The sequence below is a fragment of the Myotis yumanensis genome, unplaced genomic scaffold, assembly GCF_028538775.1.
Source record: "Myotis yumanensis isolate MYYU_CA2020_CCGP unplaced genomic scaffold, mMyoYum1.0.hap1 SCAF_4, whole genome shotgun sequence".
NCBI classification, from domain to species: Eukaryota; Metazoa; Chordata; class Mammalia; order Chiroptera; family Vespertilionidae; genus Myotis; species Myotis yumanensis.
This window is the reverse complement of record NW_027223755.1, coordinates 87,372,689-87,400,464: the sequence shown is the minus strand read 5'-3', so window position 1 is coordinate 87,400,464 and position 27,776 is coordinate 87,372,689. Positions and strand designations below refer to the sequence as shown.

At 41.9% G+C, this 27,776-nt stretch overlaps 1 protein-coding gene and 1 non-coding gene across 3 annotated transcripts; both read left to right on the top strand.

Moving 5' to 3' along the window:
• Positions 1-200: 200 nt before the first annotated feature.
• On the top strand, positions 201-27,776 carry NIPSNAP2 (nipsnap homolog 2). Of its 2 annotated transcripts, XM_070412876.1 has the most exons (10): positions 207-364; positions 9,311-9,450; positions 9,533-9,578; positions 12,657-12,751; positions 13,077-13,147; positions 14,960-15,100; positions 16,939-16,970; positions 23,086-23,180; positions 25,287-25,370; positions 26,626-27,776. In XM_070412876.1, the coding sequence occupies exons 1-10, from the start codon at positions 273-275 to the stop codon at positions 26,688-26,690; spliced, it is 861 nt and encodes a 286-aa protein (XP_070268977.1). In that variant the 5' UTR covers positions 207-272; the 3' UTR covers positions 26,691-27,776. The 2 variants fall into 2 exon arrangements, with proteins under 2 accessions (XP_070268978.1, XP_070268977.1); XM_070412877.1 differs by lacking the exons at positions 9,533-9,578; positions 13,077-13,147 and having other exon boundaries at positions 201-364.
• Positions 20,846-20,989, top strand: LOC139009680 (small nucleolar RNA SNORA79). The gene has a single exon (XR_011471394.1). It is a non-coding gene; the product is annotated as a small nucleolar RNA SNORA79 (small nucleolar RNA).

Sequence of the window (27,776 nt, the reverse complement as noted above, 5' to 3'; positions counted from 1 at the left end):
TCCAGCCTTGCCCACGCTCCTGTGCGCTCTCCTTTCGCAGGAGATCGCTGGTTCTTCTCGGGCTTCTGGCTCCTTTCTCGTGGCCGCCGGGCTTCCCGCGCCGGGACGCACTGCGCACCTGGCCGCCGCGGCGCGCGCCTGCGCCCCCTGGCGGCCGCGCGCCCCGCCCCGCCCCGCCCCGGCCGCCGCGGGCCTAGCCGAGGGAGGGGTCGCGGAGGCGGCCGCGGCGTCAGCAGCGGCCCGAGCGGTGGGAGCCAAGGCGCCGGAGCAACATGGCGGCGCGAGTGCTGCAGGCTCGCGGAGCGGCCTCGGCCGGCGGCCTCCTACAGCGGGCGGCCCCCTGCAGCCTCCTGCCCGGGCTCCGGTGAGCAGCGCCGCCCTTTCGGGGAGGGGCCGCCGCGGGGCGGAGGGCGCGGGGTCCCCGGCGCGGGTCTCCGCCCCGGCCCGGCCACGCTCCCGCGGGGCAATGCGGCCGGGGCGGCGGGGCCGGAGGCCGAGGTCAGCGGGGTCGGGGTGGGCGGGCGCCTCGTTGGGGTCCGAGCGCCTTCCCCACGGGCTCAAGGTCACGGCGGGGACGGCGCTCGGCGCCAAGGCCACGTACGCCCGCTGTGCGAGCCCGGCCAGCGGGACCTTAACCCGGCGCGACCCGGAGCGGCGGCCGGACGGTGGGCGCGCGGCCGAGGCTGCAGGCCCTGCAGGCGGCCTGCGGGGTCTCGCCGGGCGCGCTGGGAGCGGCTCGCCCGCGCGGAGCCGCGATGTCTGCAGCTGCAGATACCACTTACCGCTCCGGCCGTGAGCGCTGCGCCCCCGGGGAAAGGGAGGGTAGGAGGAGGTCTCAGTCCTGGGAACAGTGTGACTTGCATTTAAAGTCGTGCATCAAAAAGTATTTTCAATGGTCCGCACTAGGTAGGCGTCGGGTTCATGTTTTAACTTTTTGTCTAACCTCGTTGGATTCAATGCGGTTTTCTGAATCCATCACTTTGACATAATTCATGTCCCATTTTTTCACATTTAAAAAAAAAAAAGCCTGTACTAACTTACACGTAGGTTTACTTTCTCGTTTTCTTTGCATTGCAAAATTTAAATGGCATGTTTTCATTTGTTGGCTTTTAATTAGATAAGGAGCCTCTAGAAAATACAGTTGGCACCTAAAAATGAAGAAGCGAAGAAACTACCTGTTTGTTAAACTCTTGCTTTATGTGACTTATTCCATTAAATCCCAGTAGCAATCCTAAGAAGTAAGTAATAGGATCTGCATTTTAGAGATGAGATGGGACCTCAAAGGGTGTGAGGCACACCCAGAAAAGGCATTTTCTAGCCTGAACCCAAGTTTGTCTGGCTTCAGGCCCAGCACCCTTCCTAGGACTGATGCTCAACTTGTATTTCCAAATTTGATGTTTCCAAGTTAACAAATCAGCCTCCTTTTATATTTTTTGAAAATATGTTTTTATTAATTTTTTTTTGAGCGAGAGGAAGGGAGAGGGATAGAAACATCAATGATAACAGAGAGTCATCTACCGGCTGCTTCCTGTATGCCCCCCCCTGGGGATCGAGCTCACAATCCGGACATGTACCACGACCTCCTGGTTCATATGTGGAAGCTCAGCCACTGAGCCATGCCAGCCGGGCCACCTCCTTTTATTTTTGTTCTGTTATTGAGCATCTACTTCGTGTCTTACTTTTTTCACACAGGTGATAGGAGCCCATGAAATTCATATTTTCTTTCAGCTGAGGCTGAAGATATTTACTCAACATGTTCACCCACAGCGCCCAAGGTCACAAAGCTAGGAAACTGGAGAACTGGACCTGGGTCTGCCCGGTACCCTGACTTCCTGCTGGGGCCACATGCTCTTGAGCCTGGAGTCCTTATCTCTGTCCAACCTGTTGGCTTTCTGATTGCTCCCTCAGGTCCCCTGTCCTCTTTGACTATTCCCTGGGCTCTACTCTGCCTTAACTGTACATGTTCTTTAGGACTCAGTCCCAGTTAATGATCTGATTCCATCAAATATTGAATGTATATGATGTCTTTGAAGCCCTAGGGAACTGAGCATAATAGCCTTGGTCACTAACCTCAGGAAGCCATAGACTTACAGATTTGCTGTGAGAGAAAACCGGGGAACCTACCACACGAGGTCATGGAAGGCCTCTTCAAGAAGATGGTGTTAAGCCTGGCCAGTGTGGATCGGTGGTTGAGCATCAACCTATGAACTAGGAGGTCACAGCTCGATCTCCAGTGAGGGGCATGCAGGAATGATTTTGTTTCATCATTAATGTTTCTATCTCTCTCTCCCTCTCCCTTCCTCTCTGAAATCAATAAAAATATACATATTTTTAAAAGATGATGTTAAGCTGAGATCTAAAGGGTCAGTGTGCATGGAAGTCCTGAGCGGGAAGGAGTCAGGCATGCTGGGAAACCCCAGTAAAGTCTAGGAGGCAGGAGCACAGGAGTGAAGGGAAGACTGGCTAGAGGGCAGGTGACAAGGAGCAGGGGCCAGGTAATTCCAGGCCTTGCAAACCATCTTAGAGAGCTTGGGTTTTATTCTGGAAGCTGTGGGAAACGTTTGAAGGTATAAATTCTAGTGTGACATGATCTGATCCTCAGTTTTTAAAGATCAGTCTGACTATGGAAAGGGTACAGAATCAAGGGCAATGGCCAACTGAGTGGACGCTTGTACCATTTACTGAGTTATTTGTTCCATTGGTATGTAAGTGCCCACCATATGCTGGGTGCTATTATTGTAAACAGCGAATAAGGCACACAAGGTCCCCGCCATCTTGCTAGTAAGTCAGAAAGGGAGGAACAGGTGTGGGGTGGGGAGCAGTTTAAGAAGGCTGGAATTCAGATGGGAAGGCCAAGTAGGCAAGCAGTTGGCCTAAACCAGCAGTTCTCAACCTGTGGGTCACGACCATCGGAAAACACATATAGCATATCAGATATTTACATTACGATTCATAACAGTAGCAAAATTACAGTTATGAAGTAGCAACAAAAATAATTTTATGGTTGGGGGTCACCACAACATAAGGAACTGTATTAAAGGGTCGCGGCATTAGGAAGGTTGAGAACCACTAGCCTAGACCTATATGACTCTAACCCAGGGGTGGGCAAACTTTTTGACTCGAGGGCCACAGTGGGTTCTTAAACTGGACCGGAGGGCCGGAACAAAAGCATGGATGGAGTGTTTGTGTGAACTAATATAAATTCAAAGTAAACATCATTACGTAAAAGGGTACGGTCTTTTTTTTCTTTTAGTTTTATTCATTTCAAACGGGCCGGATCCGTCCCGTGGGCCGTAGTTTGCCCACGGCTGCTCTAACCTATCTGACTCCTTAAAGGAGATCTCTGGGCTACAGGAAACATTGGGGAGTTGTCAGCACATAGGAATGCTAAATGTTGATAGATACACGGGTTTCAGTATACTGCTTTGTATTTGATTGAAAATTTCGTAACAATTTTTAAGTCATAGGAATGAATGATATTACTTTGAGAGATTATGGATAGAAAAAGGACTGAGAAACAGCCTGGGATTTGTCAACATTTACAGGCTGGATAGAGGAAGTAGAGGCGGGCACGGGAGACAAAGGGAGCAGCCAGTGAGGTCGTTGTTATGTGACAGTGCCCAGAGAGGTATTTCAAGGAAGAATGGCCACCTGTGCCAGATGCTGCTAAAAGGTTAAGGTGACAGAAGAAAACTGGATTTGCCAACAGGGGCTGACCTTGCAAGAGCGGCTTACAGGGGAAGGAGGAAGTCTTCCTGGAACGCTTACCAGCCAGCACTTCTTACTTAGCTCTGCTCAGGGCCAGGCCCAGAGTTCCAGCTACTTAGTGGACATGCACTCATGCCCCACGGGTGCCTGAGATGCTTATGGACCCAGAACTAAACTCCGCTTCCTCCTGCAGAGCCTGCTTGCTTCTCCTGGGTTCTCTCTCCCCAGTAATGGAACATCTTCCAGAAACCAGAAGGCCTTCCCCAAGCCAATCCCCTCCTGCTCCTCCCTTCTACCTCCAACATATCTTTACTCTGCCTTCAGAATGGCCACTCCCCTAGCTCAACTCGTCAACACGCTCCCTGCCTTATTGCTGTAGTCCATCCGCCATATCACGCCCAGGCTGCTTTTTACATCTAGAATTTTTTTTTTTTAAACTTGCTAGCATTGCACCATGTACCAGGTAGAATCCAGCTGATGGGCAAGCCTGGTGCCCAGGAGCCTAACCACCCTGCCCCCCTTGCCCTCCCGTTATCTCAGTCGCCATTCTATTCTGCCTTCCTTAACTCTTTGCTATTCCAGAAATATGCTATACAGTATCATGACTCTGTGCCCCTGGACATGTTGTTCCCTTTGACTGGAATTATCGCCTGCTTTGTCCACCTGTTTTTCTTTTCCTCCAAGCAGAGGCAGAATGTCCCCACTGAAGTCCCTTTTGCTCCTCACAGGCCTTGAGCTCCCACAGTGTGTATGTGTGAGTCTGCAGTATCCGTGATCACTCTGGCTGTTTACTGATCGTTTTTCCCATGAGACTGAGCAGGCCAAGCATCTGGTTCACCTTTATATCCACAGAGCCCTGGCACATAATGCTTACTCTATTTAAAGTCTAGCACTACCCAGGCCCGCCCTTGCTTAGCTTGCAAGATCAGATGCGTTCCGGGTGCTATGTCTGTAAGGTAAAATGTGCTGCCCCCACCCCACCCTCTGTAAAGTGCTGTACAGCATATGTATGTGATCTTATAAAGACCACTGATTGAAATGTTTGTCACTGTCATTAAAGAACCTCAGCCTCGCCTGCATCTTATCACCCTGGCAGCTATTGGCACAGCTGCTTCTACCCCCTTCAATGACTAAGCTTGGACAGCTAGGTGACCTGGGCACATTAGCACCTTTGGTCACCTGACACTCGAAAGATTTCCGAGTTTCACAGTCAGTTGAAGATAATGCTGGGCCAGACTGTTTTGCAGTTGCTGCCAAAGTTCACAAGCACACGCCACTCAGGTTCTTGTGTGTCCTGTGACATTGACTTTTTCCTAGACTTACCTTTATTTTACAAAACATTTCCATATCTCTGACCTCATTTTACTCATTCTAAAGTATATACCTTTGGTCCTCGCCAATGTGGGTCTTTGGTTGAGCGTCAACCTATGAACCAGGAGGTCACAGTTTGATTCCCGGTCAGGGTGATTCTCTCTCATCGTTGATATTTCTATCTCTCCCTCTCCCTTCCTCTCTGAAATCAATGAAACTGTATTAAAAAGTAAAATAAAGTATCTACCTTTGGTATTACTAAAATCTGGGGCAGATGCTCAGTGGGGGAGATTTGTGTTTGGGAGGTATCCCTTACTGGTAAAAATATTTTGAACTTTATAGATCTAGGTTCATTCTTTTATTTTGTCACTTCTTAGCTCAGGTCATTTAACCTGTGTGAACCAATCTTTAAAATTCGATAATAGCTACCTTACTAGATTGTTCTGAGGACTAAATGAGATGACAAACTACCTCGTCCAGTGCCTAGCAGCCAGTATATACTTATCCTATCTAATAAAAGACATACCTCTAATTAACCATACCTCTGCTACGCTTCCCATTGGCTAATTAGGGTGATATGCAAATTAACTGCCAACCAAGATGGCGGCCGGCAGCCACGCAGCTGAAGCGAACATGAGGCTTGCTTGCTCCGTTGATGGAGGAAGCCAAGGTTCCCAGCCTGCCTCGGCCCAGCTCTGAGCTCCAAAAGCAACAATGTTTCAATTATAGAAGCTAAACAAACCCCAGATACCTGCTTTCAGTCAGCGGAGGCCTCAGAGCTGGGAGGCCAGTGAAGGCAACAGAGTTTCAATTATAGAAGGTAAATAAATCCCAGAATAAAAAAAAAAGAAAAGAAAAAAAGGAGAGGCTGGGAGCTTCGGTCCCGGCCAGCCTGAAAATGGCCCTCAGCCCCTCATCCAGGCTGGCCAGGCACCCCAGTGGGGACCCCCACCCTGAAGGGGGTGTGACCAGCTGCAAACAGCCATCAGCCCCTCACCCAGGTTGGCCAGGCACCCAAGCAGGACCCTCACCCTGATCCGGGACACCCTTCAAGGCAAACCTGCCGGGCCCCACCTGTGCACCAGGCCTCTATCGTATATAGTAAAAGGGTAATATGCAAACTGACCCAAACAGCAGAAAGACTGGGAATGACTGGTCACTATGACACACACTGACCACCAGGGGCAGGCGCTCAATGCAGGAGCTGCCCTCTGGTGGTCAGTCGCTCTCACAGGGGGGAGCTCTGCTCAGCCACAAGCCAGGCTGATGGCTGCCAGTACAGCGGTGGTGGGAGCCTCTCCTGCCTCCTCAGCAGCGCTAAGGATGTCTGACTGCAGCTTAGGCCTGCTCCCCGCTGGCAGGTGGACATCCCCCGAGGGCTGCCGGGCTGCCAGAGGGATGTCTGACTGCCATCTTAGGCCCAATCCCCCGGGGAGCAGGCCTAAGCCAGCAGGTGGTCATCCCCCGAGGGGTCCCAGACTGCGAGAGGGCACAGGCCGGGCTGAGGGACCGCCCCCCCAAGTGCACAAATTTTTGTGCACCAGGCCTCTAGTTAACTTATAATACCCATAAGTTCTAAAGAGGAGGGAAAAAATTACTTTGGGAAATTTCCTAATGCTGATACTTTTAGAAACTTTCATTGAACTCCTTTCTTAATTGTTCATAATTGTTATTCCTAGGTTCTTACAATTTATTTATAAGACAAAAAAAATAAACAGTTTCTGTTTAGTGAGCTTAAACTCTAAAATAAAAAACAAGAATTATACAAAGTCCCATTAACAAACCTTAAAACGTTCTACTTTGTAACTCACTAATTTTATATACTTGCCATTTTGCTTCCTGATATTATGCAAACATTCCAAAATGTGGTGTGTTTAAGACACTAAACAAATTGACAAAACATTTTTATTTTTATTGAAATAAATTTGAGCATGACTCATTTGGTGAATTGCCTTCTTCAGAATGAGTTTATTTATATAATCAACCAGTGAATTGAAAACAGAAACAAATACCATATGTTTTAGGTTTTGCTAAAGTGCTAATTGTTATATATAGTTCATTTTTTTATTTTAAAAGTTTGTTTTAACACTTTCTTAATTCTCTGGAATTTTACATATGGTAAAAGCAAGATAGAAGAATTGTAAACATCTTTTCACAAATGTCATTTAAGATTACATATTTTTCTCCTATGCACTTGTAAGAAAAATTGCATAATTGGTGTTAACTTATTTTGCTTATTTACTATCAGCTTGCAGCTTTTTAATCTTTGAAGGATTTGAAAAAGTATTTTTATATTTGGTCATTATAGAAAACGTTGATAATTTTATATTTATATATTTTAGTTTCTGTATTTGTAAGATTACATCATTCAAAGGTCTTTTTATCTGGTTTCTAGCTATTTGTGATAATATCCTATGAATTAGTTTTAAATTAAAAGAATCTCTTATGGGGAGAAAATTGCCTGTAATGTTTGTTCATTAAAGCAGCAAGTCAATTTTTTTCTACCATCGTCACTTATTAGCAGTTCACTTTGTGTATTTATGATACTGTTCAGTGCCTGCTTTTTCCACATAATTTCTCTTAGAGATATGTGCATGTAGATCTGGCTCATTCTTTTTAATGATTTCATTCTGTTCTGATTTGGGGTATTCCCTAATTCATTTGACCAGTCCCTGTTAATGAATATCCAAGTTGCCGGTATCAGGAGCAAACTGGAAACAAGGCAATAATGAACGTTTTTGTGCATTCATCTTGATGTACTTATCTAAATATAGCTGCCTGTAGGACATAACTTCAAGTGCTATTATTGGGCCAAAAGGCCTACACAGTTTTAATTTTTAAAAAAATATATTTTTTTATTGACTTCAGAGTAGAAGGGAAAGGGAGAGTTAGAAACATCAATGAGAGAGAATCATTGATCAGCTGCCTCCTGCATGCCCCCCACTGGGGATCGAGCTCACAACCCAGGCATGTGCCCTTGACCACAATCAAACCCAGGACCCTCTAGTCCAAGGGTCCTCAAACTACGGCCTGCGGGCCACATGCAGATACAAATATTGTATTTGTTCCCGTTTTGTTTTTTTACTTCAAAATAAGATATGTGCAGTGTGCATAGGAATTTGTTCATAGTTTGTTTTTTTTAACTATAGTCCGGCTCTCCAACGGTCTGAGGGACAGTGAACTGGCCCCCTGTTTAAAAAGTTTGAGGACCCCTGCTCTAGTCTGTTCTATCCACTGAGTCAAACTAGACAGGGCCACAGTTTTAATTTTGATAAGATAATGTCACACTGCCCTCTAGGGACATTACAAAGATTTGTAATTCCACTTGGAAGAGTATGGAAGTAGGCACTTAAAAAGAAACTCGCAGACACAGACAACAAAATGAACGGTGGTTACCAGAGGGGCAGTGGGTGGGAGGGAGGATGAAGAAACCAGACTTTGGGGTGATGAGCAAACAATAGAGTACACAAATGTCAAATTATAGTCTTGTACACCTGCAAATTATATAATGTTACTAGAGGGCCCGGTGCATGACATTCGTGCGCTGGGGGGGGGGGGGGGGGGTGTCCCTCAGCCTGGCCTGTGCCCTCTTGCAGTCCGAGACCCCTTGGGGGATGTCCACCTGCCGGCTTAGGCCCGGGTTGCAGGTTCAATCCCCAGTGTGGGGTGTGCAGGAGGGAGCCGATTATTCTCTCTCATCATTGATGTTTCTATCTCTGTCTCCCCTCTACCTTCCTCTCTGAAATCAATAAAAGTATATATTTTTAAAAAATTGCTTTACAGCCTGACTGGCATGGCTCAGTGGTAGAACATTAACCCATGAACCAGGAGGTCCCAGTTTGATTCCCAGTCATGGCACATACCCCGGTTACAGGCTCAACCCCCAGTTTGCGGTGTGCAGGCGACAGCCAATCAATGAGTCTCTCTCATCATTGATATTTTTCTCTTTCTTCCTCTTTGAAAGCAATAAAAAAATATTTTTTTAAAAAAATGCTTTACAGGAGGGAAAACAACATAGTGGAAATTGCAAAGATAAGCATGAGAACTCTGTTAGGAGAGCCACAAGTTACTGCCTTACACTTTATTCCTGCTGTTTAGAACTACATGATGGAAAAGCGGGCATTTTGTGGTATCCCAGGCTCTAGAGTAGTGCTTAGAATAGGTGCTGGAGGCATGCTGGCTGAATGATCGGTGAATTTATGGAAACAGTGTGTCATGTGACACTACCTAGAGACATTGAAATCTTTGTACCTCCGGTGAAACTCAAATTTTTGTATTTATTATTCCATAGGGGGTTGACGTCTTCCAGTCAGAGACCTCGAGAAGACAGCTGGTTAAAATCCTTATTTGTCCGGAAAGTTGATCCAAGAAAAGATGCTCACTCTAATCTCCTAGCCAAAAGGGAAACAAGCAGTCTATACAAAATACAGTGTGAGTGATAGGTCTGCTATCTTCACAGTTGACTTTTCTCCCTTTGTTCATAAGTTCATCGTGGAATTTTCTTTTGTTTCAGTTCACAATGTTAAACCGGAATGCCTAGAAGCATACAACAAAATTTGGTGTGTATACCAAACTATCGTTTACTTGGGGGAAATAATGATTTTAATATTTATTAGTTCAACCAGCACGTGATAGCAGAGTGAGATCTTTGTTCCATTTTCTTAAAGCTGAATGCTTAGAGGCTTCTTAAATTGAGCTCTGCGTGGGATTACAAAGGGCATTTTGTAAGCACTCAGACAGTAAATCATCACATAAGCTATAACCTTAGAATGTTACTAGACTCAGGGTTGGAAGGAACCTTGCAAGATTGTCTAATCCATCACATCATCCAGTGCTTGAGTCCTTTCCGCACACCTTCCTGCCTGCCTGTGCCTAGATACATTCATACATTCTGTCTCTGGGCAGCTTTGAGTGTTAGGAATTAGAACTTGTGTTCCTGCGACTTCCATTGTTTCCCATTTTACTTCTCAGTAAAACTGTCCCGTTTGCACGTAGCTGCCATTTCTCCCCACATCTTGCATTCGCCAGGATTCAAGTCCCTTCAGCAGGTTCTCATGATTTGTGACCCACATGTACTTACAGAACTTGTAAACTTTTAGACTAAAGAGAAAAGTAAGTGTATCCGTTCTTAATTAAATTAATAGAAACAGTATTTTAATAAGCAAATATAATTTAAAAGCTTTTTTTTTTTTTTTTTTACCTTTAAAATCTGCTACTTTCATAAGGGAAGAATGATTCTGTCACCAGAATCAGCAAAATTTTCAGAAGCAAAAACCTGTTGTTTTATTTTTGGATGTGGTTTGTGAAATAACATTAGTAAAGAATTTATTACTGCAGCACAATTTTCTTTGTTAAAAAATGCCCTTAAAAAGGCAGACACTTATTTTCTAAATCTTTTCTCATAAAATGAAATTATTTCTCTATGCTGATGTTTCCTTGAGTTATCTTCCCTGTCCCGTTTTTATTCATCTCCTGTCTCAGATTTCTGTCTGTTCATAATTCTATTTGGATGTCTTGCTCTTCCTTCAAACTCAACAGATAGAATCACCTTGCTCTTTCAACATCGCTGTATGTGTCAATCACCATGGTTTTATTTAACCCTTTCCTTAGTTGTTTGTGATTAGTTAGTTACTAAAGGCTGTGTGTTCTCCATTTGACACATATTTTAGTTCTCTGCTTTTTCCTTCTCCATCTCTCTTTCCCAGCCTGTTGAGCCCCATTTCCAAGTACCTCCTTTCTGACTCCTTCCTGGACTTGTAGCTGTATCTATACTTCCACCTCAACCTGGAATCCATTGTGCAAAACTTTGTCAACTTGATTTGCTTGAGTTCTGTTTTCTCCTTCCTCTTGTCCTTTTTCTCCTTTCTCTGAAACTTCAGCAGCTCCTTGTTTTCAGTACTTAGAGACTTAACTCCTGCCTGGTTTGTGGGGGCCCCAACAGTGAGGTTCTTTCCAACCTATCCAGTTCTGGGTGTAGGTATTACCTACCTTACAACCTCCAGGTAAGGCCAGGGCTTCCAAAAGCAGGTTGGGGGCTTCCCACAAAGAGGGTTGGCTGCAAATCCATGGGTGACTTTGTATCGGTGAAAACCTACGCCCCACTGACAGCCCCCTTCCTGGACCCACCTGGGTCATTTGTACAGGCTTCCTCCTGCACTGGCTCCAGTTCAGGGTTATTTACTTCCTGCGCATTCCATACGACAAAAAGGAAGCCCCTTTCATTTCCCTAACAATCCCAGCCCCGATTCCCGTTAATCTCCTCTTGGTTCTGAACATAAGTCTATATGAGTCAGTACAGTGACCACACCATGTGTATTTTTAGAAGGGTGGCATTTACTTTTATGGGTGTTTAGTTAGACATAGACCATTCTAACCTTTTCTCTGTTAACTGTTAGTATACACCAGTGATGGCGAACCTTTTGAGCTCGGCGTGTCAACATTTTGAAAAACCCTAACTTAACTCTGGTGCCGTGTCACATATAGAAATTTTTTGATATTTGCAACCATAATAAAACAAAGACTTATATTTTTGATATTTATTTTATATATTTAAATGCCATTTAACAAAGAAAAATCAACCAAAAAAATGAGTTCGCTTGTCATAGGTTCGCCATCACTGGTATACACCCTATCCTGGCGCCCCAGCTCTAGTGGTGACTATTAGTTTACTGTCACTCAGTGTCAGCAGATAATTTGAACTGGTTCCAATTCTGATCCTTGATGTCTTTTTGTATCCATTGTTGAACCTGTATTATACTTTTTATCATAATTTTTCTATTCAAAAAAAGAAAGGCTTAGCTTTTCTCTTGGCATGGCATAGTTATGTCTCCTTTGCCTTTCCCTGTAAATTAGAATCTGCTCTATAGGAAGGTTTCTATAGAACCAAGTTCTGATACTTCTGTTCAGGTAATATGTTGCCATGACCTGGCGTGGCTTTGCCTCTGCTCTCTGCAGTCGATGGTAATGGAATGGGTGGTGTGTCCGGTGTGGGATTATGTGATACGCTCAGATCCCCTCAGTTGGTTGCATTGAATAGAACCTAATCATTGCTTTCTGTTGTATTTTTCATTTGGATTCTACTGTCACGAAATGTCCTTTGGAACTATTGAAGTTGTGTTGTGTTCTAGCTCTGTCTTCCTCCTTACTTAGGCCGACTTTTCTCTGCCCCGTTACCGCTGCCTGATTGTGCTGTCTCCCCTGACTTAAACATTACTTTCTTCCCTTTCTTATTTTTCCCATGTTCTTTTCCTACTATTTCCATTTCCCTTATTCTTCCTATCTTTGAATCCAGCAAAACTTGGCTTTTATAAACCTCACCATTCTTACGTACTTCTTTCTGGAGTGGCAAATGGCACTCATAGTTCCTAGAATCTTGGAACCTTTAGCTCTTTATCATTTTTATCACTATACTCAAGTTGGGGGTATCAGAAACCTAAGCTTCTGATAAGTGGGGTATCAGAGTAGAACAGAATTCAGCAAAAAGGTTAATTTTGCATGTTGTTTTATCATAAATATATTCTGAGGTCAATTATCAGAACATGGAGTAGGTGACCTTTTTCCTGTTACTGATCATGTGTTGTCCACCTGGTATAATTTTTTTGGTTGTTTAATTAGTGTTGCTATCTCTTCTCTTTAAGTCAAGAGGTGTTGCCAAAGATTCATGAAGATAAACATTACCCTTGTACTTTGGTGGGGACTTGGAACACGTGGTATGGCGAGCAGGATCAAGCTGGTAGGAAGCAGAAGTCTTTGGAATAAATACTTGTTCCTTAAGCCGTTATATAATATTTAATTTCATGCTTGTTTTTATAATCAAAGCTTTCCCAAGTCTCAGTCTGGTTTTATGGTTAAAGTCATTTCTCCAGTAATTCATTGCAAAAACTTTTTTATTGTTTTAATATTTGAATCTGTTATTATAACTTTATATTGTAACTCATAGGCAACATATGGCACATTGTACTTTTGTGCTGTGTTAATATTACACACGTCTGGAATATTTTCAAGGTAAGAGTATCATGAAACTCTAAATGTATGTTATCTTTTAAAATATATTCCAGTCCACCTCTGGAGGTATGAAGGAGGCTATCCCGCCCTCACGGAGGTCATGAATAAACTCAGAGAAAATCAGGTAATGATTTTGACAAATGTTTACATTTTCACACTAATGATATAGTGATGTTAGTACAGAATTAAGTGTTTTTTGTAGTAAAAAATTTTATTATTTGGACTCTCTGAAGATGTATGCAAACATAAAGTAACCAGTTATAATATTATTAAAATACAGTTTTTGTTTTTTTAATTCTCACCTGAGGACATTTTTTTAAAAGATATTTTTATTAATTTCAGAGAGGAAGGGAAAGGGAGGGAGAGAGAATTATCAATGATGAGAGAGAATCATTGATCAGCTGCCTCCTGCACACCCCACACTGGGGATCGAGCCCACAATCTGGGCATGTGCCCTGACTGGGAATCGAACTGTGACCTCTTGGTTCATAGGTCGACGTTCCACCACTGAGCCACGCTGGCCAAACCTGAGGACATTTTTCATTGATTTTTAGAGATAGAGAGAAAGAGAAACATTGATGTGAGAGAGAAACATCGATAGGTTTCCTCCCATATGTGCCCCAACCAGGGCTGGGGATTGATTCCACAACTCAGGTATGTGCCCTGACCAGGAATCAAACCTGGGACCTTTTAGAAGTATATAGGATGACGTTCCTAGCCGCTGAGCCACACCAGCCAGGGCTAAAATAGCAGTTCTCATTCTAAAAGTCAGTTGTACTGAGAAACTGAAAGCTAGTACTTTGAGACCGGTAAGTCAGCACTCTAGACACAATCAGCTTTTGGTTAACTAACAACTGCTTCAGGAACATCTAGCCACATATTCTTTACCTTGGGCTGACTTTGCTATCCTCTCTCTCCCTAACAGGTGCATGTTAGTGGAGAGAATTTTAAGACAGACATTATTAGGAAAGAAACCCATTTGAAAAAAAAAATTTTTTTATTGATTTTAGAGTGAGAGGAAGGGAGAGGGAGAGTTAGAAACATCAATTGGCTGCTTCTTGCACACCCCTACTGAGGATTGAGCCTGAAACCCGGGCATGTGCCCTTACTAGGAATCAAACCAGCAACCTCTTGGTGCATGGGACAATGCTCAACCACTGAACCACACCAGCTGGGCAGGAAAGAAAACCTTTTGTATAGCTTCCCATTCCAAATATAAATGGCTTTTGGATTCTTTGATTTTGTTTTGTTTTGTTTTTTTGAATTTTTATGAGTTTATCTGAGCCAAACTTGCCTGGAAGCAAGATCTCAGATACTCCCAATTCTTTGATGGTTTGTAGTCTTCATGTCACTGTTGTTATTACACTGTCACCCCCTGTTAGGAGAACCTAAAAAGTGGGAAATTGCATTTGTTTATATTGTCATTTAAATAATTAGGGTGGCCAGGTAGCTTGTCATCTAAATCTGGACACTTGAGAATGAAAGGGAATGGTAATAGTCATTGGGCTGGTTTGATAAGATGTAAACTGGGCCCTAGCCAGTTTAGCTCAGTGGAGAGAGCGTTGGCCTGCGGATCAAAGGGTCCTGGGTTTGATTCCAGTCAAGGGCATGTACCTTGGTTGCAGACTCCTCTCCGGTCCGGGCCCTGGTCGGGGGCGTGCAGGAGATGCAACCAATGGATATGTTTCTCTCACATCGATATTTCTCTCTGTCTTTCCCTCTCTCTTCCATTCTCTCTAAAAGATCAATGGAAAAATATCCTCGGGTGAGTATTAACCAAAAATTAAAAATAAAAAAAGATGTCAACTGGGACTGTCTCAGGAGAGTGGGACCCTATTTGTAATAGTATTCTATTATAGGAGGAATGCAACTGTTACTAAAGGGGGCTTATGTATAAATACTAGATGATTTCATGAGCACATTTTTTCACTCAAAGGAATTTTTGCATTTCCGGAAAGCAAGAAGCAACATGCTTCTTTCCAGGAAGAATCAGCTGCTATTAGAATTCAGTTTCTGGAATGAGCCTGTTCCACGGCCAGGACCTAATATATATGAACTCAGATCTTACCAACTTCGAGTAAGTACTGAAATATGAGTTAACTGTTCCTCATGAGTACCCTTAATGCTGATAAAAAGCTGAGTGTACATTCTGTGATTTGTTTGGCATTATATTTTGGCTCGTTGTCACCCCTATCTAGTCCTCTTTTTTTTTTTAATCTTCGTAGTTTCTCATTCTCTTCTGCTAAGCTCTTGTCTTTTCTAATCTTATACATAATATTTATTATTTGACATTATGTAGCATTTCTGTTTTTTTTTTTTTTTTTTTTTTTTTTTTTTTTTTTTTTCAAATATATTTTATTGATTTTTTTACAGAGAGGAAGGGAGAGAGATAGAGAGTCAGAAACATCGATGAGAGAGAAACATCGATCAGCTGCCTCCTGCACATCTCCTACTGGGGATGTGCCCGCAACCCAGGTACACGCCCTTAACCGGAATCGAACCTGGGACCTTTCAGTCCGCAAGCCGACGCTCTATCCACTGAGCCAAACCGGTTTCGGCAGCATTTCTGTTTTTAAGAGGAAAGACCTAAAATGCAACACTAGGTACATTATTTAGCATCTAATGTAATTGAGCTAGAGCAACTAATAAATGTGTGACTATTGAATAAATTGATTCATTAATTTGTTATATTAAAGATTATAAGATTAAAAGGGAGTAAATAATATTTTGTAAGACTTTCTAGATGTTCGTCCACTAAATGACTACTAGCAAGAAAGCCCAGATAGCAACATTGTTCAACACTCACCATTACACTGGAAATTCAACGTGATGTCCTTATTAAGTTTACTTAAATAGAATTTTTTTAAAGCTTTTACAATTAAGTCTGAATGAATACCTACCAACAGTTTAATAATTAACCCTTTGCACTCCGCTGTCCCCTCTCAGGGGACGTCGGAATTCTAGCATATCACTCGGATGTCCCCTCTCAGGGGACATTGCAGTTTATTAGTGATTACGGGGAATTGAGTTATTTCAACGCAACTTTTTGAGACATGCATGTTTCCCTGAAGTTTTATCTTGAAATGGCACAAGAAATTAAATCAAAATATCGTAAAATTACTAAGATATATACAAGAAATGTCAGCGGGTTTTGTGTCGGATTAAACAATAAACTACATATTCCCGATGTGGGACAAAGAAAACGGGACTGCATTGTGTGTTCTAACAGGAAAACACCTGGTGGCAGGCGTCAAACCACTTATTACTGTCAAACATGCACTAATCAGCCTGCAATGCATATTGGGGAGTGTTACAAAACTTATCATACTGTACAAAATTATAAACAATAAAATATTGGTTTTTTTGCAAATATACATTCCTCGATGTCACCCAATTCATATAAGTCCAATATCATTATAATACGTTACTTGGTTCCAAAATTATACTAAATAATACGAGGGTCTGTAAATGCACGTTTCCGCCGAAAAGTAGCGTCGAGTAGCTGGTAGCCACTGTCCAGAATGGTTCGGAGTGCAAAGGGTTAAGTATATCTGGAGGATGGGCCTAAGCATGGTTTTGATAGCAACCATAACTGAATGACTTATGGTAGGTTTATAGTTGTAGGTGAAACAGTTTATTCTTGTGTTATTATGTGTTAATTACTGTATTATTTCCCATACAAACAGCTGTAAACCTACTTTTGCCCCACCCGGTATGTTGTCTTCTTATATGAAGCCATAGACTATTATTTTAATAATATTATAATAATAATATTTTGTTGCATTTTTTAATTTATTACATCTCACATTATTAAAAATTAATTTTTAAGTTAGTTTTCTCATTTGTTATATTACACTTTTATTCTATATTTCTTCATAAGAGGACTAACAAACCAAAATTCAAATCTCTTTTCAGCCAGGAACTATGATTGAATGGGGCAATTACTGGTGAGTATATTACCAAATGGTGAGTTTGTAAGTCTTAGTAATAGATGATATTAGGCCATCATGTTAAGTCTAGGGGTAAATTCGGGGGATAATGCTGTGATTTTATACTAGACTATTGTGTTGTTTGACATTTTTATTATGAAATTTTTCAAACATATACAAAACTAGGGAGAATAATCCATGGATTCCCCTCTTTCCATACCCATTACTTAGCTTCAATAATTATCAACACATGGCCAGTCTTGATTGGAGAGGGGCACAAGGGATCTTTTTGTGCAATTGGATTGTAGTGATGGCTGCACAAGCCTGTAAATTTGCTTTAAAAACATGGATTGTACACTTACGTGAAAATTATGGTATGTAAAATATACCTTGATAAAGCTACCAATGACATACCTCACTAAAGAGAATTTATACACGAATCCAGGGATGACTCAAAGTGAGGAAACTGGTTAATGTAACACATACAATGAGGCTGGAATTAGGTGCCCAAAACCTGCTCTGGCCTCTGCACCCCCAACACATGCTTCCATGCCGTTGTTAGAGCATTTATCACACCCCAGCAGCGCCTTCAGTTTCCAGTTCTACAGCTGCTTGCAAGGTCTGGCACATCCTGAGTGGTAAGTGTTGAAAGGATGGCAAAAACTAGTGGTCACATAAGAAAAGGAAGTCTGTTGCAGTTGCCATATTGTAGACAAGCTCTGTGCCTTAGTGGAAAGATTATAGTATATTCATGCAGTGGAATTTTATACAGTGGTTAAAGTAAACCTGATCTGTACCTGTTAACAGAGCCATCTTGGAAACACCACAGTGAGGAGAGAGGTAAAAATATGTACAACATGATGTCTTTTATGTAAATTTTAAAAAGATTTAACAAAAAAGTTATAAAAACAAGATATTTAACAAGAGCTATATAAAAAGATATAACTATTGTTCATAGATACATACATATAAAGTAGAAATATAAAACCATGGACAACGAGACTCATATTCAAGAGCGAGAACTACTTCCAAAGAGTAGTTACTGATCAGGGAGGAAGGCGGGGTTGGCGATGAGGAGGAATAAAAGAGAGCTACAATGCGAAAAGAGCTGAAGCAAATACAATAAAACGTAGTGTTCATGTTTTAAAAATCTAGGTGACTAGAATGGTTGAAATCCTATATAATAAAACCCTAATATGAAAATTGACCAAATGGCGAATGACCAGTCACTATGACACACACTGACCACCAGGGGCAGACACTCAGCACAGGAGTTGCCCCCTGGTGGTCAGTGCGCTCCCATAGGGGGAGCACCACTCAGCCAGAAGCCAGGCTCACAGCTGGCAAGCGCAGTGGCGGTGGCAGGAGCCTCTCCTGCCTCTGTGTCAGCGCTAAGCCATCAGTCAGACATCCCCTGAGGGCTCCCGGACTGCGAGAGGGCACAGGCTGGGCTGAGGGATTCCCCCCTACCCTCCTCCAGTGCACAAATTTCATGCACCAGTCCTCTTGTATTTCATAATTGAAAAATTTAAAATCATCTTAATTCATATTCAGAAGTCATTTGATAAAATTCGACACATTTTATTAGAGACACTAATTCCTAATTTTAAAAAAGCACTAAAATTAGGAATAAAGAACATTTTATTTAAATCAGGGGTTGGCACAAACTTGTCTGTAAAGGACCAGATAGTAAATACGATAGACTTTGTGGACCTTGCTATGACAGTCAGTGCTACTTAGCTCTGCTGTGTAATGCGAAAGCAACCTTGGGCAGTGTGTAAATGAATAATGTGACTGTTCCAACAAACTTTATTTATGGATGCTGAAATTTGAATTTCTTACTTTCATGTGTCATGAAATAAATTTTTTTAATTTGTTTTTTTTTAAGCACTTAAAAATGTGAACACCATTCCTAGTTCCTGGGCCATAAAAACAAGCTGCATAGGGTGGTATTTAGCTCAAGGTCTGTAGTTTGCTGGCCCTGATTGAAATGATAAAACTATCTCTCCATTTTAACAGCTACTTTAAACTTGATGATGAAACACAAGAAGCATGCTCATTACCATTAAAACAAAATACTACCAACTTTCACCATTATGATCTATAGTAATAAAAGGGTAATATGCTAATTAGACTGGATCTCATTCTGGATGAAGCTGGGACTGGAGGGAAGCCTGGGTCCTGAGTGCCTGCTGGCGACCGGAGCAACCCAGGTGCCTGCCAGTTGCTGGAGCGAAGTCCAGATCCCAAGTGTCAGAGGAAAGCTGGTGCCGGCAGCTGGGGGAAGAAAGGCCTACTCTTGAACGAATTTCGTGCATCGGGCCTCTAGTTGTATAATAAAAGCGTAATATGCTAATTAGACTGGACAGCCAAACAACCTTCTAGACCAGGGTGGGCAAACTTTTTGACTCGAGGGCCACAATGGGTTCTTAAACTGGACCGGAGGGCCGGAACAAAAGCATGGATGGAGTGTTTGTGTGAACTAATATAAATTCAAAGTAAACATCATTACATAAAAGGGTATGGTCTTTTTTTTTTTTTTTTTTTTTTTAGTTTTATTCATTTCAAACGGGCTGGATCCAGCCCGCGAGCCGTAGTTTGCCCACGGCTGTTCTAGACAAAGCTGGGGCTGCAAGGGCCAAGGCCCTTGCACAAATTTTGTGCATCAGGCCTCTAGTAATTAATTGTATGTTGTATTTGGAAATCCTGACTATTGTAATAGAGAAAAGACAAGCCAAATATCTATATATATAAAAGCCTAAGCAACCGTTCGACCGGTAGCTATGACATGCACTGACCACCAGGGAGCAGACACTCAACGCACAGGCATGGAAACATGGAACAGACTGATGAATCCCAGAGGGAAGGAGGCAGGAGGGAGGGCAGGAAGAGATTAACCAAAGATCTTATATGCATATTAGAGGCCCGGTGCATGGATTCGTGCACCAGTGGGGTCCCTTGGCCAGGCCTGTGGGGACCGGGCCAAAACCAGCAGTCTGACATCCCCCGAGGGGTCCTGGATTACAAGAGGTTGCAGGCCAGGCTGAGGGACCCCACCAGTGCATGAATTCGTGCACTGGGCCTCTAGTATAATAATATAAAGCCTCAATAATTAAGAGGTATGCAAGAGTAGATTATTGGCCATTGGTCAGCTATTGACCTTTGGTTCATCTTTATCCTTAAAGGAGAACCTGTGACTTTTATTTATTTTCAACATATATGTTCTTCTTCTGTTACAAAATTTCTTGCATTGGACTAGATAATTTTTAAGAACTGTTCTAGCTCCAAAAAATGGTTCTGTGATCTTTATTTCTAATGAGTCTTTTCTTTTTAGGTCATCAAAGGTTAAAGAATGCAAAGTTAAAAATTCCTTTATTTTGAAAACTAAGAAATATATATTTGACTGTACGTATGCGGGAGGAAAAAAACATTTTCCTCCCACCCTTTTAAATCCTGGCTGGACTAATAATCAAATTAACATAAGACAGATTGATAGGAGAAAATGACCAAATTTATTATGTATGTTCCATAAGAATATGAGACCCTAGGACATACCTGGCAGTTAAGGCTTCTATGCCATCTTAAGCCAAGGAGAAGGGAGAGTTGTGGTTTGGGACTTCAAAGGCAGCAAGGCAATTCACATGGAGATGAAAAAGCAAACATTTGCTAAAAAAAAAGTTTGCTGGGCCATCTTTAATAGTGAGACACAGAGAGGACTTTGACCAAACAAGCCTTGCTCCCCGCCTATGGCACCTGGTCCGTCTTACACTGTAGTTATCTTTGCCAATAGCTCCCTTCCTGTAGCATGTCCTCTATCTAAATTCTCTTAGGCAGTTAGGGGAAGTCTTTCATTTCCTAAAAATAACCAATTTAAAGTAATGTCTCAAAAATCTTGATGACTGTTCCTCCTATTGCCTTCAGTCCTGGCACTAGGATTTTACGTCATCATATATTAAAATCTGATTTTCTTCACTCAGAGAATATTAGGATGATGGGATTATCTGTTTATTCTCTGAAATTTGCGGAATCAAACACTTTAAAAAAATATTTGGGGTGGCAAACTCACTTTCCCTCATATACTATTACAGGCACTATTTTATTAAGGGTTTTTTTGAGGGGGAGAGGAGCTTGTATATGTAATAATTTAGTTGTCCATAGAGTCAGGATTGTTCTGGGGTTGTTGGTGGTTTTTTTTGTTGTTGTTTTTTTGTCTGTTACTAATTAAAACTTGCCCACCATGGAATCCATGAGGAAGAACTGAGATTATTCTTCAGTTATTTTGAAAACTACTTATAAAACCAGTTCAGCGTTCAATTTATATTTTGGCACATAGGTAACTATTTTAAGATGGTGATCTCCTCTTCACTACATGCTTCTGATTATGACCAGGCTAAGGCAAGTATTTCTTCTTTGCCCACTGTAACTGAGCTGGAAAAATTCAGAATGAAATGAATAATCCTGAATATTTATCACTGGCAATGAAGGAGTATTTTTTCCTTTTTGAGTTAGAATGCACGTTAATGTGATTTGCTTAATCTCAATAATTTACCAATCAGATTTGTAATTTTTTTTGAAGACATTGATCAATTCTAAATGCAAAAGTTAAAGAATTTAATATCATTTGGGGGTGACCCTTGGGGGCAATAGCAAGAGATCCCTCCTTCACCGGAAAAGAACCTGAAAGCGTGGGGCACGTGGATGAGAGCGGAGGATTTCGAAGTGATCTTAAGAAGCCTGGCTTCCTCCCTCCCACCACAGGTTGCCCTTGCTCTAACCCCTACCCCCTGACCCTTTGGTGATGTTCTAATTCAGTTGCTATGAAGTTTGCCTCCAGGAAGGGAATTCACTAATCAGTTCAACTGAAAATCATCCCTAGAGGGTTATGTCTCACTGTACATATTAGTAGATTGGTATGCTTGTTCATATGCCTCCAGCTCTTCACAGTGAATTAGAATAAACCCATCTTCCCAAGTCCTGCCAACTCTGGGACCACGATGGAAAGCCTAGGTAGTGTTGATATAAATTTTTTCAGCTTTGATTCTGGAAAACTGCTTTTGGAAAATATGTACATTTCAAAATATTTTTAGGATTTCAAATGCATCACTAAATATAAAAATAAAGTACCTGGAGCAGATATGAAAGAAGGTGTTTGAAGAGCTGATACCTTTTGCAATAGGAAGTCTTAAGGAAAGTTTAAGACAGGTGCCAATTGTCAACCAATTTAATCACAATTTCATGTTATACGAATAGAGACAACGTATGTCCATACTTTCCTCCACACATAATACACAGTGAATGCCATTTGATACTCATTTTCCTAATGGTTTGCTCTGGTAAGAAGAAATACCCAGCAGAAGCTTCAGTTTTGATCCTGATGCTGTGTGGCCAAGAAGTCCCACCCTCATGGTCCTGTATGCTTCCCGAGAAGTGGCAAATCGCCTTTATAATTCAGAGAGCTCCCGTGATTTCCGAGTCACTGTCTCCCGCTGCTGTGAAGGTGTGCTTCCTTCATCTCTCAACCCATTCTCCCTGTGGCATCTCGGGTGTCTTCATACCCAGGTTTCCCTCACTTTCAGCGAGTTTTGGAAGAAACCATTCTTAAGTTCACTGGTCCTATCCTCTGCCACCTTTCTTGACTTTATGTGAAGAATCAGCATGCCCTAACCAGTTTGGCTCAGTGGATAGAGCGTCGGCCTGCGGACTGAAGGATCCCAGGTTCGATTCCGGTCAAGGGCATGTACCTGGGTTGCGGGCACATCCCCAGAAGGGGGTGTGCAGGAGGCAGCTGATCGATGTTTCTCTCTCATCGATGTTTCTAACTCTCTATCCCTCTCTCTTCCTCTCTGTAAAAAATCAATAAAATATATATATTTTTTAAAAGAATCAACAGTGCAACCACATATCCTCATGTTTTTATTTTAATAGTCATTAATCTTTACCCACAAAAATGGCTAGTATAGTTATAGAAAGGTACGTTTACATGTTACATATATTAAAATAACTTTCGATTGCATCTGATAATTTAAAAAAAATTAGTCTTATTCTGAAAAACTTGTTCCAAGTATGGAGGAAATTTACTGATTCTTGTGACCATCCTAATTCAATGTCTGAACCTTGTTTTTTTTCCTTGCAGGGCTCGTGCAATTCGCTTCAGACAGGACGGTGATGAAGCTGTTGGAGGATTCTTCTCTCAGATTGGGCAGTTATACATGGTGCATCATCTTTGGGGTATTTATTGTTTTATTCCTTCATTTTTGTGTTACTGGGACACAGTTTATTACTAAATAAAATGTACTGGGCCGTAAAGGGTATCTCAAGTCAGTCATCTGAAACTGTAGCAAATGCAAATGTCACAATGGAAGCTAAGTTCTGGGCTGTCTGGAATGAGAGGTCAACAGCAAAAGTGTCCATAGACTTCTGGTAAACTGATCATCCAGGAGGGAATAATGGTGAAAGGAATCAGAGAGGTGAAATCAGCAACCATGGCAGAAGCAAGATGGTAAAGCTACTGAGTACTTCACGGCATGGTCCCTACCATCCTTTCTAGACCCTGCACCCTCTCCATTGCTGCCTCAGAGACAGCTCCCTGCACGTGAACTCACTGCCCGCCGGGGTCTTGTTCTCATCTGGCCTTTTCCTTCTTCGGTATCTTTCAGGCCTGACTCAGTGTTCCCCCTCCCCCTGAAGTGCATGTCACTCTCCTGAGCCCCGGTAGTCACAGCTGTGGCTATCTGTATCTATCTCCCTGCTGGAACAGGAACATTCTGGGCACATTTGTAAATGGTTATTAAAGTTTAAAGAAATGAAAAGCCTAACTTATTTCCAGACCATATCAATGAACTAAGGGTGAGTTTGACCTGTTTGGTCCCACCAGGTGCCACACCCCGTCTGCCTGCTGTGTTGGCTTGTCTGGGTTACAGAGGTACGGTGACCTACAAAGGTGAATGACATGCCCCGAGGCAGCGTGTGATAACACAGGGCGAAAATTAGTAAAAGGTGGAATAGTAGCTAAACTTAGGATCTAGATGGGATTGGCAGGTAACCGTGGGAAGGAAAGACTAGAATAGTGATGGAGACATGAGAAATTAGAAAAAGGGCTCAGAAAACTACAAAGAGCAGACTGGCTGAATAGCAGAGTATGTACCAAGGGCCTAAGACTGATGGTTAAGCTGAGGTAGAAAATTAGTTTTTACATTGTATTCCTGGAGCAACATGCAAACCAGGGTCTGGAGAGGAGACCCCCACCTACCCCCAACCAATCACTGCTTCGACCAAGTGCTCATCTTAGCTGCACACGTGGGGCTTCCTGGGCATTTTAGGATACTGAAAACCCTGCACCCAATGACAGATGCCACAAATAACCCGCATCTCCACGGAACCTCGGGGACAGCAGTGTCCTGGGTTTTTCGCTAGCTGAGATTTGACCTCATAAGTGTAAGCGTTTTCAAATGTAGTAGGTTTGGAGACAGAACTTTAAGAAATGTGTTGTGTTCCTGCCTTTTAAGATTATATAAATCTAACCTTCATTGATTTGAGGTAGGGGTGGAGTCGTTTTTATGTTTTAAATAGTGTATGGTCTGTCCAGAGGATATAAACTGAAAAGTCAGGCCTCTTCACTCTCGTCCTCTGAGCTTGGAGAGGCCTCCGGGAGTGGCTCCTGCACATCCTCCTAGACATACTCCATACATGAGCCGCACAGGGATGTACTTGATAGGTCAGGGTCACCATGTGCTTTGATTCGCAAACGGAGGTCACACCATGTGCACACTCCGTTCACTTCCATGCCCACAGCATGTCTGAATGGGGACGCCCAGGTGAAGGAGTCAGGAGATAGACACAGGCAGGCACTAGAGTGTGAGGGGCAAAGCTCTGACAGGCTGTGGCGGACACAGGACAGTGCCTTTAACTCTGTCCCATGGGGAGGATGCGAGGCTTCAGGGGGCAACAGCAGGGTGAGAGTTCCACCAGGATCCGCCTCACGCAGACAGAGGCCAGGAACAACGTGATTTCAGTATCCAAGAGAGGCCAGACTCTACACCTGTGTCTTCTTAGGCAGTGCCCTTCTCCCTCCTCCTTCGTCCCCAGTCAGTGTCCCAAGTGTTCACTCCCCGCTTCCTAGTTTATACAAAAGAATATTGAGATATGCAGAGATGAATTCTCAGTTACCTGTCTTTTAGAATCACCCTCACTTTGCCCAAAGTTGGTACTAAATTCTCAAAGTTGTCTCCGTGAAAACTGGATGAGCAGCTGGGTCAATACTTAGTGGTGTACAAGTGGAATGTAGGGCATTCTGTTTGGTTTACATCTTGTTTTTTTTCTGTGTGGTTATTTCAGCTTACAAGGACCTTCAGACAAGGGAAGATATACGGAACGCAGCATGGCATAAACATGGCTGGGAAGAATTGGTGTATTATACAGGTACTATTTTATTCTCACATTATTGTTTTATTATCATTCACCTCAAAGCTAATATGTACTTTTTTCTTTTCTTTTTTTTTTAAATATATTTTATTGATTTTTTACAGAGAGGAAGGGAGAGGGGATAGAGAGTTAGAAACATCGATGAGAGAAACATCGATCAGCTGCCTCCTCCACATCTCCCCACTGGGGATGTGCCCACAACTAAGGTACATGCCCTTGACCGGAGTCGAACCCGGGACCCTTGAGTCCGAAGGCCGATGCTCTATCCACTGAGCCAAACCGGTTAGGGCAATATGTACCTTTTTAAAATAGTATATTGTTCTAGATGGTGAATTATAAGGTTGGGGTGGCAAGGGAGTCAAATTTTTCTTTAATAGTTACATCACTTTTTTTCAATAAAGAAGAATATTCATTCTTTAACATATGTAGTTGTCTGGTACAGTTTTCAGATCCTTGTATGTTGTAAATTTTACATCATTAGTTTTTTTTTGCACATTTCTATATTCTCTGAAAATTTATTTTAAAAATTTCCTTTTCCTTTCTCAACAAAATTGTGCATTCACAAAATCATTACAATTTAATACAGCAATTAAAAAGTAATTTTGAAATTTAACTTGATATTTAGACTTTCGTGTGTGTGTTTGTATATACATGTATACCTGTGATGCATGTATAACCACATACATCTGTACTATGAAAGCATGGCTGCTTGATCTTTATAAGAAAAATAGGGCTAAATACAACCCGGCCTACCAATATAGGTAATAAGTACCAGCCATGTTGCATGTAAGTACATTTATGCCCATGTACTGCCAAAAAAATCAAGGAGTAATTTGTTCTAGAAAATAAGACATATAATTGTGTCTTTTGCTGCTTATTCTTATACTTTCATCAATTTTCAGAAGTGTGTTCTACTCTGCAGTGAGTTTTATAAGTACAGTGTAGGAATACAGTTAGGTGCAACATTATTTGCTTTTATATAAATTTATTTTAGTTCAAAGAACCTTTTGAGAAAACACTATTTTCCTAATTTCCTACAAATTACACACATCTCTAGACAGAATCTGTTATAATTTTAATAACATTTTATAGGATGCTAGCTGATCTGTCATTATCTTGTATTTTCCAATATTTTATTCTGTGATTTCAAGCAGCACAACCCTGAACATTCTCAGAAACCTGTTTGTTGATGTATATTTACCATTATCTGTTCAGAAAAGAACAAGCCCAGTAACCTTGACCCTGTGTTCAGTTCCACTTATTCAGGAAATGGAATCCAGAATCATGATCCCACAGAAGACCTCTCCCCTCCAGTAGAGCTGCAGAGTTTAGATGTGCCTACATAAATTCATGTGACAAGTATTTGTCATAAATTAATTTTAACTGTATATCAAGTGAAAAACACTGAAGTGTAAACTGCTGTATATAGCTTATGAGAGATCCCTTTTCTTTAAAATTTACATAAGTCTAAGAAAAGGAAACTTACAGTTTGATTGTAACAGTGCTCTGTAGTCCTCTTTGAAACACCCCTGTGTTTGTTGAATAAACCTGGTAATACTGAACCATCCTTCCCACCCTCCGGGAAAAGAGGGCCCAAATTAAAAATTTGAATCCTCTCTAAATAAGAATGTAACCATGAAAAAAATATTAATCATTTCTTTTAAAAAGCAAATCTGTCTTATAGTTACAGATTTTTAGACAAATTTCTTGTATCAGGAAGAAATACAAATTTTGTCATGTTTCTCTGGCAGTTTTTTTGAGTCTCAGACTAGGAACAAATTATGAGTAAACCCAATCTGACTGTTTTCATTCACTCTCATTTTCAATCAGTCGGCATAGTGAATGTCATCACTAAACTGGTCACGCTGCCAGGGTACATTGAGGCTGATTCCGTCCTTTCGCAGCGTGAGGTGATGTCTCTATATGAGAGGGGAAATGGCTTGAACCTGTATATCATGTGATTTTGAAATGGACACCTTGAATAGTACTAATTTTTATTTGTAATATTTTTCTATAACAAAATGAGAAGCACTTGAGAAAGGTTTTATTTTATAAACAATCATTCATGACCTCAGACATTGTCCATTCATATTCTAGTAAGGTCACAGCAGATACTTCCACAATCATGCATGAGGAGTGGTGTGTGCTGAGATTTCAATTGGCATAAAGCTGCATACTTGTCTAGCTCTGTTTGATTTCGTTTTTTAATATAGTGTGCCAGTTTTGTGAATGTAATCATGTAAAAGTCCTCTTGAAATGAAAAATTGTCTGATCCCCAAATTAAGTAATTTATGTGTAAAATAAAGTGTGAATAAATCTCATATCAAATTTCAAACTTTTACATGTGAATGATTTTCTCCAAGAACGTATAAAAGTCAATAAAATTCTCTGACTTTTCACATA